The sequence below is a fragment of the Panthera uncia genome, assembly GCF_023721935.1.
Source record: "Panthera uncia isolate 11264 chromosome A1 unlocalized genomic scaffold, Puncia_PCG_1.0 HiC_scaffold_17, whole genome shotgun sequence".
Lineage (NCBI taxonomy): Eukaryota > Metazoa > Chordata > Mammalia > Carnivora > Felidae > Panthera > Panthera uncia.
The window spans coordinates 59,843,314-59,855,878 of record NW_026057577.1 but is presented as its reverse complement, the minus strand read 5'-3'; the positions used below and the strand labels follow the sequence as shown (position 1 = coordinate 59,855,878).

Genomic DNA, 12,565 nt, shown 5'->3' with positions numbered 1-12,565 from the left:
GAAAATGAACAAACTGAATCCAGTTAAAAGAAAATTAAGAGGGTTTTCTGTACATCTGAGTCATTATGCCAAAACTTTACTATATAAAGGACAAACAAAAAAAAGTGAACATTGAGGTCCTAAGGCACTCATACCCTTGCTTTGGGGAGAAAGAATGGATCTGCAGGACATCTCTGTGTTCACTTGGAATCAACGTACGTTCTCCAAATAATTTTGGAAACAACTCCAGTCAACTACACTGTTTGAAGTTGTCCCAAATATGTTATAATGAATGTTTTGGGTTGTATTTGCTTTTCTAAATTAACCAATTAGAAGTGCACATGAGTGGAATCAATTAAGTGGTAAGAACGCAGTAATTACCCGCACTGGCACCTTTCTTTGGCAACTGAGCTGCTCGATTCAGTTAATTATTTCCTCATTAGTAATATTTCTCTTGGCTCTTGTCTCCCGGCCTCTCCTCTCGGCAGCGGGATGTGCCACACACTGGTGCTCACCTGCTTGGACACCTTGGCCCAGGTTTTCTTCAGCCTATAGATGGCACTTCGGTTTAAGGCCGAGGTGATCTCCAGCACGCCATTGTAGTTGTGCAGGCATCGGCAAATGTCCGCCACTGCCACCCACTTCTCTATTGCGTTGGCACGGGAGCTGATATCGGCATAATTCATTATCTGGGAGGCCACCAGGTTGCTCATCTGAGACAGTGGAAAAGCCAAGAGAGACCAGCCAAGAGTCAAAGCAATGCATTCAGGCAAAGTGCCTAATTTACCCACGGAAATGTCAGGAAAGCAGGGTGCTGAGGGACAGGGAGATCACAGTCCGTATTTAGATACCAATCTTCTGAAAAGACTGAAGTGTATAGTAATAATAACAACAAGAAACTAATGGGAACCTGTTCATCCTCAGAGTGAACAGGAGGGGTTGTTTGGAATCAACATGTTGGGAGGAAAGGATCACTTTTTTAATCAGTAATTTTGATGAAGGAGTTATTTCCAGTAATTGAGGAAATGAAATAGAATAAGCTGACCCTCGAGGAATGGCAATCTTCGCTGATTACGGGTTTCACTTTTGGGGGGAGGGTGCTCTCCACATGCTCCTTCGCCCCCAACATGTGGGGACCAGGAAGCCCCAGTTATCACGGGAAAGAAAACACATTTACCCCCAATCAAATCAAGTTCTAACCCAATACACTTTGAAGCCAGACACATTTAGGGAGAGGGGAAGAGACAACATTTATTCCTTTTTATCTCGCTGGACTTTTTTCCATCAGGGTTAATAGGACTTACAGTTTCAAGGCTAAGTACTGTAATTCTATTAATTGAAACCAAGAGAAAAAGAGGCAGCAGCTGAAGCAGCTCAACATTTAGAATATGGAAAGGAAAAGAACAGCTTAGGACTGATGACTAACAGAGAACATAGGATATGTAAACTTACATCCATACACTTAATCTAGTGGGTATACCCATTCTTTGACCATTCCATAGGTATATTAGATCTCACAGTGCCTCAGAATTATCATTGTATATATTCATTAAAAAAATTTTGTACTGAGCTCCTAGACAAGGCCTTCTTTTAGGTTCTCAAAACAGGACGAAATAAATGAGAATACCTGATCTCAAGGCACTGAGCCTAGCTAGGCAGCAAGGTGAAGGGAGACAGACATAAACAAGTAAATATCACATAGTGAAATGCAAAGCTAGGTCTGCATGGAGGGGTTTGAGAACGTGGAGGTAGCATGGGGCATTTGTCCAAGTACAGAGGAGGCTTCCAGAAAGAGGTCATGCCTGCACAGAGTCCTATAGGCTGACCAGGAGTTAGCCACTGCTTTCCATCAAAGGAGAAGAGCATTTGGAAAGGGACAGAAGTAGAAGGCATGGTGTAACAGAGGATCTTGCAGGCATCTGAGGAGCACAAGGAAGCCATGAGAGGCAGAGATGCCAGGTAAGCAGGGCTCCTGTAGGCCTGGTTGAGCAGCTGGGACTGTATGCTGAAGGTGAGAGGAAGCCACTGGCAGAATTTTGTTATGCAAATGGTATAATTAGATTGGTCTTCCAGAAAGGTAACTTCTGTGACACTGTATGAAGAAGGGATTTGGGGGACAAGGAGATGGCAGGGGTGATAGTGAGTTAGGAGCTCCTGAAGAAAATGATGAAAAATCAAATCAAGGTCATGGCAGTGGGAAAGAAGGGGAAAAGAAGGGTCTGGGAAATATGTAGATTTAGGGTTCACTAATATGTTGGGGAGCGAGATGGGATGGGTAGCAGAGAAGGAGTCAAAGATGACCTCTAGATTCTATGCTTGGATGAGTGAGCGTGTGGTCTTGGCCACTACCCAAGACTAAGAATAAAGCATCAGATGTAGAAGTAGGCTTGGCAGGTCTGGGAGGTACCAATGAATGATAAGTTTCATTTGCAATCTGTTGAAGGCACAAAATGAGTGGCCATCCTGGTAGACACATGAGAGTCTGGAGCCTGGGAATGAACTTCTGATTTGATTGTTCGTTATATCCCAAGTGTATGTAGGCACAGACAATACAGGCTTGTTTTCTACAGCAGGGGCTCTGCTTCTCAGACAGTAGCCTACAGGGGCCATGTGTCCTGTCCTTTAGGCACCGGGGCCACGGATGCTCATCATGAGATAACATTCACTCAGCGTATATGCAGTCTGCATGTACTCTGTGCAAAATACCATCTCGGGAATTTGTTGTTGTTTTGTATTTTGATTCTGGATGACTTATTAATTTACCTACAGGGATCCTGATAGTCTTCTTCTTCTTTTTTTTTAACATCATCATTATTCCTTTTACTGTAATCTAGTAGAACTGGAAAGGGAGCCTTCCCTTTGCCTAGATAAGCCTGAAGATACTCCCACATATGTGGTTCTGCAAAAGGACTGAGATGATTAGAACAGAACCAGTTAGGAGTTAGGAGTTGGTGGGTTTAACAGCAAGGCCATCTTACTGCTGGAGAAAAGCACAGCCGGGAGATGGACTGACAGCTGGTCAGCAGTGTGCACAGCTATAGCAACACTGTAATTATGCTCAAAGGGGTCCCTTCCAAGCCTGGAATGCATATATGCTGAATGTTCAGTAATAATGAGGGTGATCTGTACTAACCCAACCTTACTGTCATGAGCACCCCTGGGAACCAGTGACACATGTGCTGTTAGAACTAGTCAGTGTATGACCATGAAGTAATGATGATTATGCTAAAATAATAGCAGCGACCTATGCATTATTGAGCACTTGCCAGACTTAGGTACCACCAAAAGTGAACCTCATGTCTGGAAGTTAAATGGAACTTATTACACTTGGAGCTTTTAGAGAAGATATAAGCTTTTTTTTTTTTTTTTAAACATTTCATCAGTTCTGTTTTAGAGAAGGAGTCTTAAGACCCTGACTCATCTTCCTACAACATGCCCACATTTTATTTTTATGGCTACTCACATCATTGAAGTGCTGGCTGGTTTTCATAATGTAAGGTGTTCTTTCATTTTTATCCAGCTTCATCCACCCCTGCCCAAGAAATTCTCTGTAAGTTCAAAACAGAACACAAGACCAATTTAGTTTCTTAAATGGTGGCTATGATCCTGAACAATGAGTATGATTATTATATACATTAACTTTGACATTGCCCAGCATCTAGTGCTCCTGACCGACTCAAATGAATTTTTGCTCATCTCTAGCATTTTACTCGATGTCAAAAGAAAGAGATTTTTCAATTTCCACCTTTTTCTTAGAAGAGTTTGAACTTTGTAAGGATTACGATCATTATAAAAACTTCTCTGAAAGTGGTAAACAATGGCCAACACAGAAGGAATAAAGTACTAATTCAGAAACCAAGACTATTTTCACTGGATCAGCTTTAAAAAAATCTTAAGCCTTGGGGAGCCTAGGTGGCTCAGTCAAGTTAAGCATCTAACTTCAGCTCAGGTCATGATCTCACAGTTCATGACTTTGAGCCCCACAAAGGTCTCTGTGCTGACAGCTCAGAGCCTGGAGCCTGTTTCATATTCTGTCTCCCTCTCCCTCTGTTCCTCCCCACTCAAGCTCTGTCTCTCTCTCTCTCAAAAATAAATAAACATTAATAAATAAATAAATAAATAAATAATCTTAAGCCTTAGCAGAAGGTCCAAAAAAATCCATCACCACCAAAAACGTTAACCAAAAACAACATGTCTTCCTCCACTTTGCTCTGATATTCTCCAGGACAATGTCAATTCTACGGGCAGAGATTTTCCTTTATTCTCCCCAGAGCCCAGAACGGTACACATGGTAAAGGCTGAATAAACAAACACTGTTGTTACCACTTCATGTAGTGAAGGCAGTTACAGGGGTGGGAGCTCAGCCTGGTGGAAGTTCTGTCTTCAGAATAACATCCCTGCTCCTTCACTTCACCCATGAGCAGGCCACCAGATCACAGCAAGCAAGGGACAATCAAGCTGGAGCATACAGGGATTATTTTGTATAGGCATTACAAAAAATAACCTGAAATGTAATTACTCTGACACAGTCTTAATCCAGAAATGTTGGCTGAGTCCCTGCAAAGGGTTTTTTGTTCCTTCATGTTCCTGCAAGGCTGTTGGACATAAAGGTGTGCTAGTTCCACAGACAAAAATAATTGGTAGATGTTCCCATCAGCAGGGTGGGGACAGAGAGGAGAAGAGAGGAAGGGTCCCAGGAAGAGACCACCCATGGGTGTTCAACCTTTTCTTTCTCTTCCTCCACAGAGGTCATGTTCATCTCCCCACCAAATCCCCACTGCACTAGAGAGGAGTCAGGAGGTGGGGAGAGGCACTGTGGTTTCTAACTCAAGTCTTCACTCCAGTAGTCACTGGGTTCATTTGTAGAGCCAACAGGCCACATTCCTTCCCTCCATCCCCTGCCCTGCTTGTTCATGGGTAGAAAGAGGGGGAGGGGAAGAAGATAAAACGCATAAAAGAAAAGTCTGCAGGGGCATCTCCTGGCCTCGCCCCTTATGCCTCTCTGACACAGCTGCAGCTCTGACCACCCATCGCCCTACCTGACTCTCCATCATCATGATGTCCTCTTTTCTACATACAACATGGGTCACCGTTCCTATCTCATGCCCAGCCCCTGCTTTACCGGCAACTTAGCTATTTCACAGAGGACATGTGCCAACAGTTGTCATTTGTCCGGACAAAGGCCTTGTTTGTGGAGCTACGGATTGTTACAGCTTGAAGGGGTCTAAAGGCCCTCTTCATCCGCTACATGGGAAGATTAAAGGGCAGCAGTGATACTGATGCTCATTACTTGGCAGCTCATGCAGCACGTCTACGCTCCACATGCACCCCGTGCAAAGCTGTCTCGGGAATCTACGCTGCTACAGCGTCTCAAAGCTCAGCAATACTTGTTGGCTCGTGGAAGTGGGTGAATAGTTGTAGCAAAATGTATAGCTTCACCCAACATCGGTGCTTCTCAACATATTGTCTTAGATCACGCAATATTGTCTGGGATTCCCACTGAAAATGCAGTTTCCTGGGCCTCAAACCTCCTAGAATCACAAATCTCAGAAGGAGGTATCTAGGAATGTACATTTTTAACAAGCTTCCCAAATGATTTTAGACGCCATGAAGTTTGAGAACCACTGTTACAGCCAAATTGAGGTTTCTATAATGCGAGGATGTGAGAATACGAAGAAATTCACATTCCACGGGAACTACAGAACATAGAGAAACACAAGAGTGAACATCTTGATAGTCCTCAGTGTTGCCAAATCAATATTTCTAGAATAAACTGTGACCAAAAGGCATTCAAGTGGGACCAAACCATTGTAAGATTAAGACTCACACCTCTGTGCACACACATCTGCCTTAGGTATAATGGCGACTCTAAGCCCACAAGTCCTGCCTGAGGGGGCCTGCAGCCGTGAGGGCCACACTCACTCGTAGGGAATGCTTCTGAAAATGATGTGGTCCAGGAGGGTGATCTGCTCAGCCAGCTCCATGGCTGACAAGGTCTCAAAGCACTCAGCCTTCGGACAGTCTGTCTGCAAGAGAGGAAGGTGGGAATGAAACACACTGAGAGCGAGGTGCCCAGCAGCTCAAGGCAGCTGCTCAAGAACAAAGGTCATCACAGATTGGGGCTACAAAGAAAACGGCAAAAAGCTCAGAAACATCAGCCAACATTAATATCATGGACCAACAGCTAAACCCCAAGTCGAATTTAGTTCATCTCACAGTGCTTCATTGGTAGAACTACAGTTGAGCATCCAGGTATCAGTTATGGGCAAGTTGTTTGCCTCTGAGAAGCAGTCTGAAAATAATCATGCTGAATAAGACCATGGCTGGACTTACCAGTTGAATTATATCCTCTAATTTTAGGTGGATGTCATCTTGATCATCTTGTGAAAGGGCCCTAAAAAATGAAATCAAAGTATCATCCATGGAAAGAAACATGCCAGGAGCAAAATGACAACATGCACTTGGTTCTCCCTGGGTGGGAAGCTGAGGGGTTCGGGTCCATGAGGCTGTGCTGCCAGCTGGAGCCTGCAGAGACATAAGCTGGAGACAGGAAGTCAAGGAAACAGAAAAACACACATGTTAGAGGCACAGGAAGATCATAGAGAGAGCTGGCTTATATCGAGGAGCCAACTTGTTACACACAAGGTTGTAAATAAAACATCCATAATCGGGGCGCCTGGGTGGCTCAGTCGGTTGAGCGTCCGACTTCGGCTCAGGTCACGATCTCACGGTCCGTGAGTTCGAGCCCCGCGTCGGGCTCTGTGCTGACAGCTCAGAGCCTGGAGCCTGTTTCAGATTCTGTGTCTCCCTCTCTCTCTGACCCTCCCCCGTTCATGCTCTGTCCCTCTCTCTGTCTCAAAAATAAAAAAAAAAAAAAATGTTAAAAAAAAATCCATAATCAAGGTGAACCTGAGCGTGAGCTGGTGTGCTCTGCACTACCGAGAGGATCCAGACTGTGAGTTCAAGTATCCTGCGATCCCATCGGTCAGAGATTCCAACGGGCCTGAGTGCCTCATCCACACTCCTCTAGCTCCCACCCTGGCCCTTCCGTGCTGATGCTGAGGCAGAAGAGGCAGAGGACCCCCTCCCCGTGCACATGTAGACAGAAGCTCAGAGAAGTTCCTGGTTGGCAAGAATTTGAACAGTGCAAAGCAGAAGCCAGCAGGTAAACTCTTTTCCCTTGATTCCCAGATGGACTTTCCCAAGATGCATTTGGTGCTATATCCCCACACACAGAGTTATTCAGCTCTCAGTATTTTTTTTCAGTGATGAATGACTGAATAAATACATAAGTTAATGAATCCTGAAGTGGGTGCGGGTTTCAGAGTGGGAGTGACATTTCATGTCCAACAGAAGTTCAGAGTCCAGGAGAATTGTACTGATTACATAACTTACCATCTGGGCCAAGCATTTTAAGCCTTCCAAAATGAAGACACAATCACATATTAAAAATACTGAAATATTTAAACAGTCCCAAACCATGTAGCCTGTCTGCTGTAGGAAGGTAGTTTCAAAAGAAATAATGGGGGCACCTCAGTAGCTCAGTTGCTTAAGCGTCTGACTCTTGATCTTGGCTCAGGTCATGATCTCAAGTTTCATGACTTCGAGCTCCATGTCAGGCTCTGTGCTGACCGTGTGGAGCCTGCTTGAGATTATCCCTCTCCCTCTCTGCCCCTCCCCTGCTTGCACATGTTTGCACTCTCTTTCGCTCTCTCTCTCTCGCAAAATAAATAAATAAACTTAAAAACTAAAATAAATAATGATGTGATGTTCTGTTGTGTTCCGAATTGATGAAAACAGAACTACAACCCTCAAAAATACAAAAGCAACAGAGATAGGGTACCATATACACGCTACATGCCAGCCATGCGTTAACCATCTGACAAACACTCTCTCTTGTGTCATATGAGATCCCTTTGAGGTAAGCATTATGAGGTCCATTTTACAGATAAGGAAACCAAAGCTCAAGGGAACTGACTAACTTGCCCAGGGTTTGGTCAGCTGTGCTGTCCTGTTGCTCTTGCTTATCTTAGGCAGACTTATAAAGACACCTCTTCAAGGCTCCAGCGTAGAACACACATCCAGAAATGTCCAGTCTCTTTCTTCTCTTTTCCTCTTACAAAAGCTCATGGCTGTTTAGCAGAGGAGCAAAGGACTGTTTACCAAGGAGAAGATTCCTTCTAGATTCTAGGAGTGGTGGTCCTCTTCTTAGCAATGAGCCATATCATTTGCAATCAAAAAGAAATATTCATAATACGATAAAAGGCAGATTGAGGTGAGGAAAAAATAAGCAAACACAAGTCTTTCTCCAAAGATTATTAAATCCTACCTAAGGATTACACACACGGGATAAAAGTGACTATTTCCCAAAGCTTATGTCATACTTTCCAGGGTAGTCTGGGTTCCTGGAGAGAGATCGGTGGCCACATAACTATGTGTACCCATGGAAAAGATATTTTTTAATGAGGCTGGGTAATATTCTTTCCTTGGAAAGAAGTGGTCAAGAAAGTAGTTAGCTTCTATCAAATGTTCCTTTCCTCAGTGATCTCATGTTAATGTTCCAAGATACATCTGGTCTGGTTAAATTATCGAACATTTTCTCCTCTCACAAGTGCCTATTGATGCTGCTCGGGGCTTTGTGAGGTTTGTGGGTCACCTTTTCATGACCTGAACCCATTCCAGCTGACTACCTATGAAGCCAGTATTTGTTTCTTTTCCTTTCATGGCATGTTAGTTGTCTACCAAAAACTCTCTGCCACATAGATTCAGAACAGCAAGTCCATACAATGTCACAGGGGGAGCAGTATTTAGAAATAGAAAAGTGTCGAGCCGAGGGTTTTATTCACAAAGAAGACAACAAACTATGTATGCCAATTAAGTTTCTTCCTCATAAAGTAATCCCTGTGAGACCGTGTGGGGCAGAGATGGTTCATTACTGGAAGCGTCCAGTTTACTGTATAAAGGTAATATATGTTTAAATACATTTCATGTTTACATCTCACTGTTACACAGCTTGATTGCATATAAATATCTCATGTCTGGGGTACCTCTAACTACAGTGCGATATGTCTTTATCTCTCGCAACCACAACTTGTATTCACTGGGAGGTTTGTTCACATATTTTCCCTTAGATGTGAAAACTCTGGTCCAGCTCCAATACTGGATGGATTTGCTTCTAGTCTCCTGACAGCTTCAGCGCTTTGATGCCCACTCCAGGATACTGGGTTTCTCTCACATCTCCCAGTCAGCATGAACTGTTTAATATTTGTGTGTTTATAATAACAATACCAGATAAATTTTATTTATCTAATTTTATTGTTTTACTTAAAAAAGTTTTTAAACATTTTATTTATTTTTGGTGAGACAGAGCGTGATTAGGGGAGGGGCAGAGAGACAGGGAGACACAGAATCCAAAGTAAGCTCCAGACTGCAAGCTGTCACCATACAGCTCGACGCAGGGCTTGAACCCACAAACTGTGAGATCATGACCTGAGCCGAAGTCGGATGCTCCAGATAAAAAATTTTAAAGGAAATGGGATTATTCAAGTTCTATGACTGGAAAAGTGCTCCTTCAACAGTAGAAATCAGATAGTCTTAAAAACTGAGTTAAGAGCAACTGCCCTCTGTCCTCAGACTGGTCCACACTCTCTGGGCTGCCTGCTGTGACTAAGACTGGCTGGCTTGTGCTCCTGGCATGACCTGCCTGCCGCAGTCTCTGCTCCTCCTCACTTTGTGAGGTTTAATCACTTGTTGCTTCCCTTCTGGGACCTACCAGACCACCTCTTCCTTCCTTTGCTTTCTTAGACATGGCTTTACTTCCCTCTAGGCTCTCTTGAGCCCATTGCTACCCTTGCTCTGGCATATCTTAGAAATGCATGGAAACTTTCAGTACTGAAATCTCATGGCTTGGTTGGAAATAATTCCGTTTGTTTCCAAATTAAGAAATGAATTAACAGGAACATCTTTGTAATTTTCAGGGTTACTAAATAATCCTTCTGATTTCTGTTTCTTTCTCATATACACTATGATGGCTTCTTTTCACAAAGGGATTTCATGAATGATGGCATCCCATCAGGGATGGTTATATCTAGGTGTTACTTCCTACTTCACCCTCTAATCATTTTGACATGATTGTAAAAATATAAATATAAGGGCGCCTGGGTGGCTCAGTCGGTTAAGCGTCCAACTCTTGATTTTGGCCCAGGTCATGATCTCACAGTTTCTTGACTTCGAGCTCCATGTCAGGCTCTGTGCTGACCATGTGGAGCCTGCTTGAGATTCTCCCTCTCTCTTTGCCCCTCCCCGGCTCGCACTTTTCTCAAAAATAAATTAAAAAGAAGAAATAAAACTATAAATATATAAGTATCATACATATAAACATAAGTATCTGATTCGGTAAGTTATCAGAAACTCTAACAAATGAATGTATCATTTATTCCTCTTATAATCACAATCTTGTGTGCTGGGGCAGGGACCCTTAAGCTTAGTGCCGGTGGAATGACTTACTTGACAGGGGAACTTCAATCAATGATCAGTAGTTTTCTGGCACCACCTAGCTTCCTAGGAAGGTGTCTCAGAGAACCAGCTGACCCAACTGGAACTTGGGGTCTGGTTGTCTGCTCAGTTAATGGGCTAGTGATCCCAATGGTATCCGTCTGCTTTAGTTGGTATGCTCAGGGCTAAACAAAGGCGTTTTGTTTCACTTGGCCTCATGGGAATAAAGATGGTCAAAGGAAGAAGAATGGATGGCATAATATCTATTCTCTGCTTGGCTCTGTGAGTACATGTGGAACGGTGACAAGTTGTCGTACCAGGAACTAAAGGAGCTATTTTCACAAGAGCCTGAGACTCTAGGTTGAGTGAGGCATGCTCTGGGGCCCATGTGGCTCAGGAATGGGGCAGGTGGCATCTTTGCCAGCTTTTTGATAGGGAAATGGTGGCTTCAGAAGACGGTCAGGCAGCATGCTAGACAGAGACAGTGATGGCACTGATAAGGTCTCTCCCTCAAATGGTCTTGGGTCAGTGAACTTGAATAAAGATGCTGAGGCAGAGGGGAGTCTGGGTGGCTCAGTAGGTTGAGTGTCCAACTCTTGATTTTGGCTCAGGTCATGCTTTCATGGTTTGTGTGTTCGAGCCCCAGATTGGGCTCTGTGCCAAAAGAACGAAGCCTGCTTGAGATTTCCTCCCTCTCTCTCTCTCTCAAAATAAAATAAACATTTAAAAATTTTTTAAAAAGATGCTGAGGCACAAAAATGACTGGGTTTGTTCCTGAGCACACATTTCTTGGGGCTTTTGGAATATTTGGGGAAGACTCTGCAAGGGATCAGAATTGTGGGTGGGCAGCTGGGGCCATCCCATCATCAGAACTGCCTTTTTGCTTTGCTTTTTACTTCTTTTTTTCTTCTCGTTTACAAAATAGCAAGTGGGTTATAACTATGGTTTTTTGGGAACAACTATATTGAGATATAATTCCCATATCAAATGATTCATCTACTTGGAGTGTACATTTGAATGATTTTTGTATTACATTCACATCATTGTGCAATATGAAATTGGGTTTCAATGTTATTATAATCTCTTTTGTATAGATAAAATGATGAAGCCCAAGGAAAGTCGAGTTTGACTAAGACCTAGCCAGCTCCTACTTGGGCCATATTTCCTTGATGGAAGAAACTATTTTTCCTAAGAGCTATGGTCGGTGCTAATAATAATAGTAATAATAATAATAATAATAAGTGCAGCAGTAATACAAGTGCTATGTTTCAGGCATTGTGTTAATCTCTTTAAACATATGATACCATGTAATCTTTATAACCATTCAATAGTAGGTACTATTCGCCTCATTTTATAATTGAGGGAACTGAGGTTTAGACTGGTTAAGAAACTGGACAGCTTTAAGTGGCTGAACCAAGATTATACCCGTGAACCCTGTGAAAATAAGAATCAGACTCTGCTCCGTGTCATGCTCCCAGGCTGTACCATCTACTAACATTTCTATTTCTTATTGATTTCACACCTCTAATTCTCAGGCCATTTATTTAACAAAAAAAATTTGCACATCTTAAGCCTGATGAATAATAAAGACTTGGGATGGTAAACAGGATTCATCTTAAATGCCAACTCCAATTAATGGCGTGCTGGTCAGTGGAGTTCTAAGCTCACCCCCTGGTGCAGGCAGAAAACCCTCAGGATTGATTAGTAATGTCTGGTGTGGATGTTGTGAGAGAATGGGCAACATGGGTTTGCACATTCACCAATCCTGTCTGAACACCTCATTTCCCTGCCAGCTGTCCAGTCAAATGTCCCTGGGGCACAAACTTCCAGAAAGTGGTTTCAAAATGTTAGTGTTTTAAATACAAAGAGCGTAATAACCTGTGTACATAAAGAAGAAAGGAATAGTAATCATTCACAGATATAACCACACATTCACTGAAACCAGGCTTTATCTGAAAATGTATTTACAATTTAAATCTGAAAATAAACATAGTAACAGAGCCCCTAAGCTTCTTTAGGTGTTTTCATAGCATGGAAAAAGTGAAGAGGGCCTTTAACAGATTCCTAGAGTTGCTCTAATAAAGTACCACAA

General features: G+C 43.0%; 1 protein-coding gene across 1 annotated transcript in view; it reads right to left on the bottom strand.

The window, feature by feature from the left end:
* Window positions 1-12,565, bottom strand: part of RASGRF2 (Ras protein specific guanine nucleotide releasing factor 2) — a 223,728-nt gene that overhangs the window by 14,179 nt on the left and 196,984 nt on the right. The window contains exons 19-22 of the mRNA XM_049648890.1: window positions 6,313-6,373; window positions 5,902-6,005; window positions 3,443-3,527; window positions 495-692 (exon numbers count right to left, since the gene is read on the bottom strand). Coding sequence (XP_049504847.1) covers window positions 495-692; window positions 3,443-3,527; window positions 5,902-6,005; window positions 6,313-6,373 — 448 coding nt within the window. The remainder of the gene's footprint in view (window positions 1-494; window positions 693-3,442; window positions 3,528-5,901; window positions 6,006-6,312; window positions 6,374-12,565) is intronic.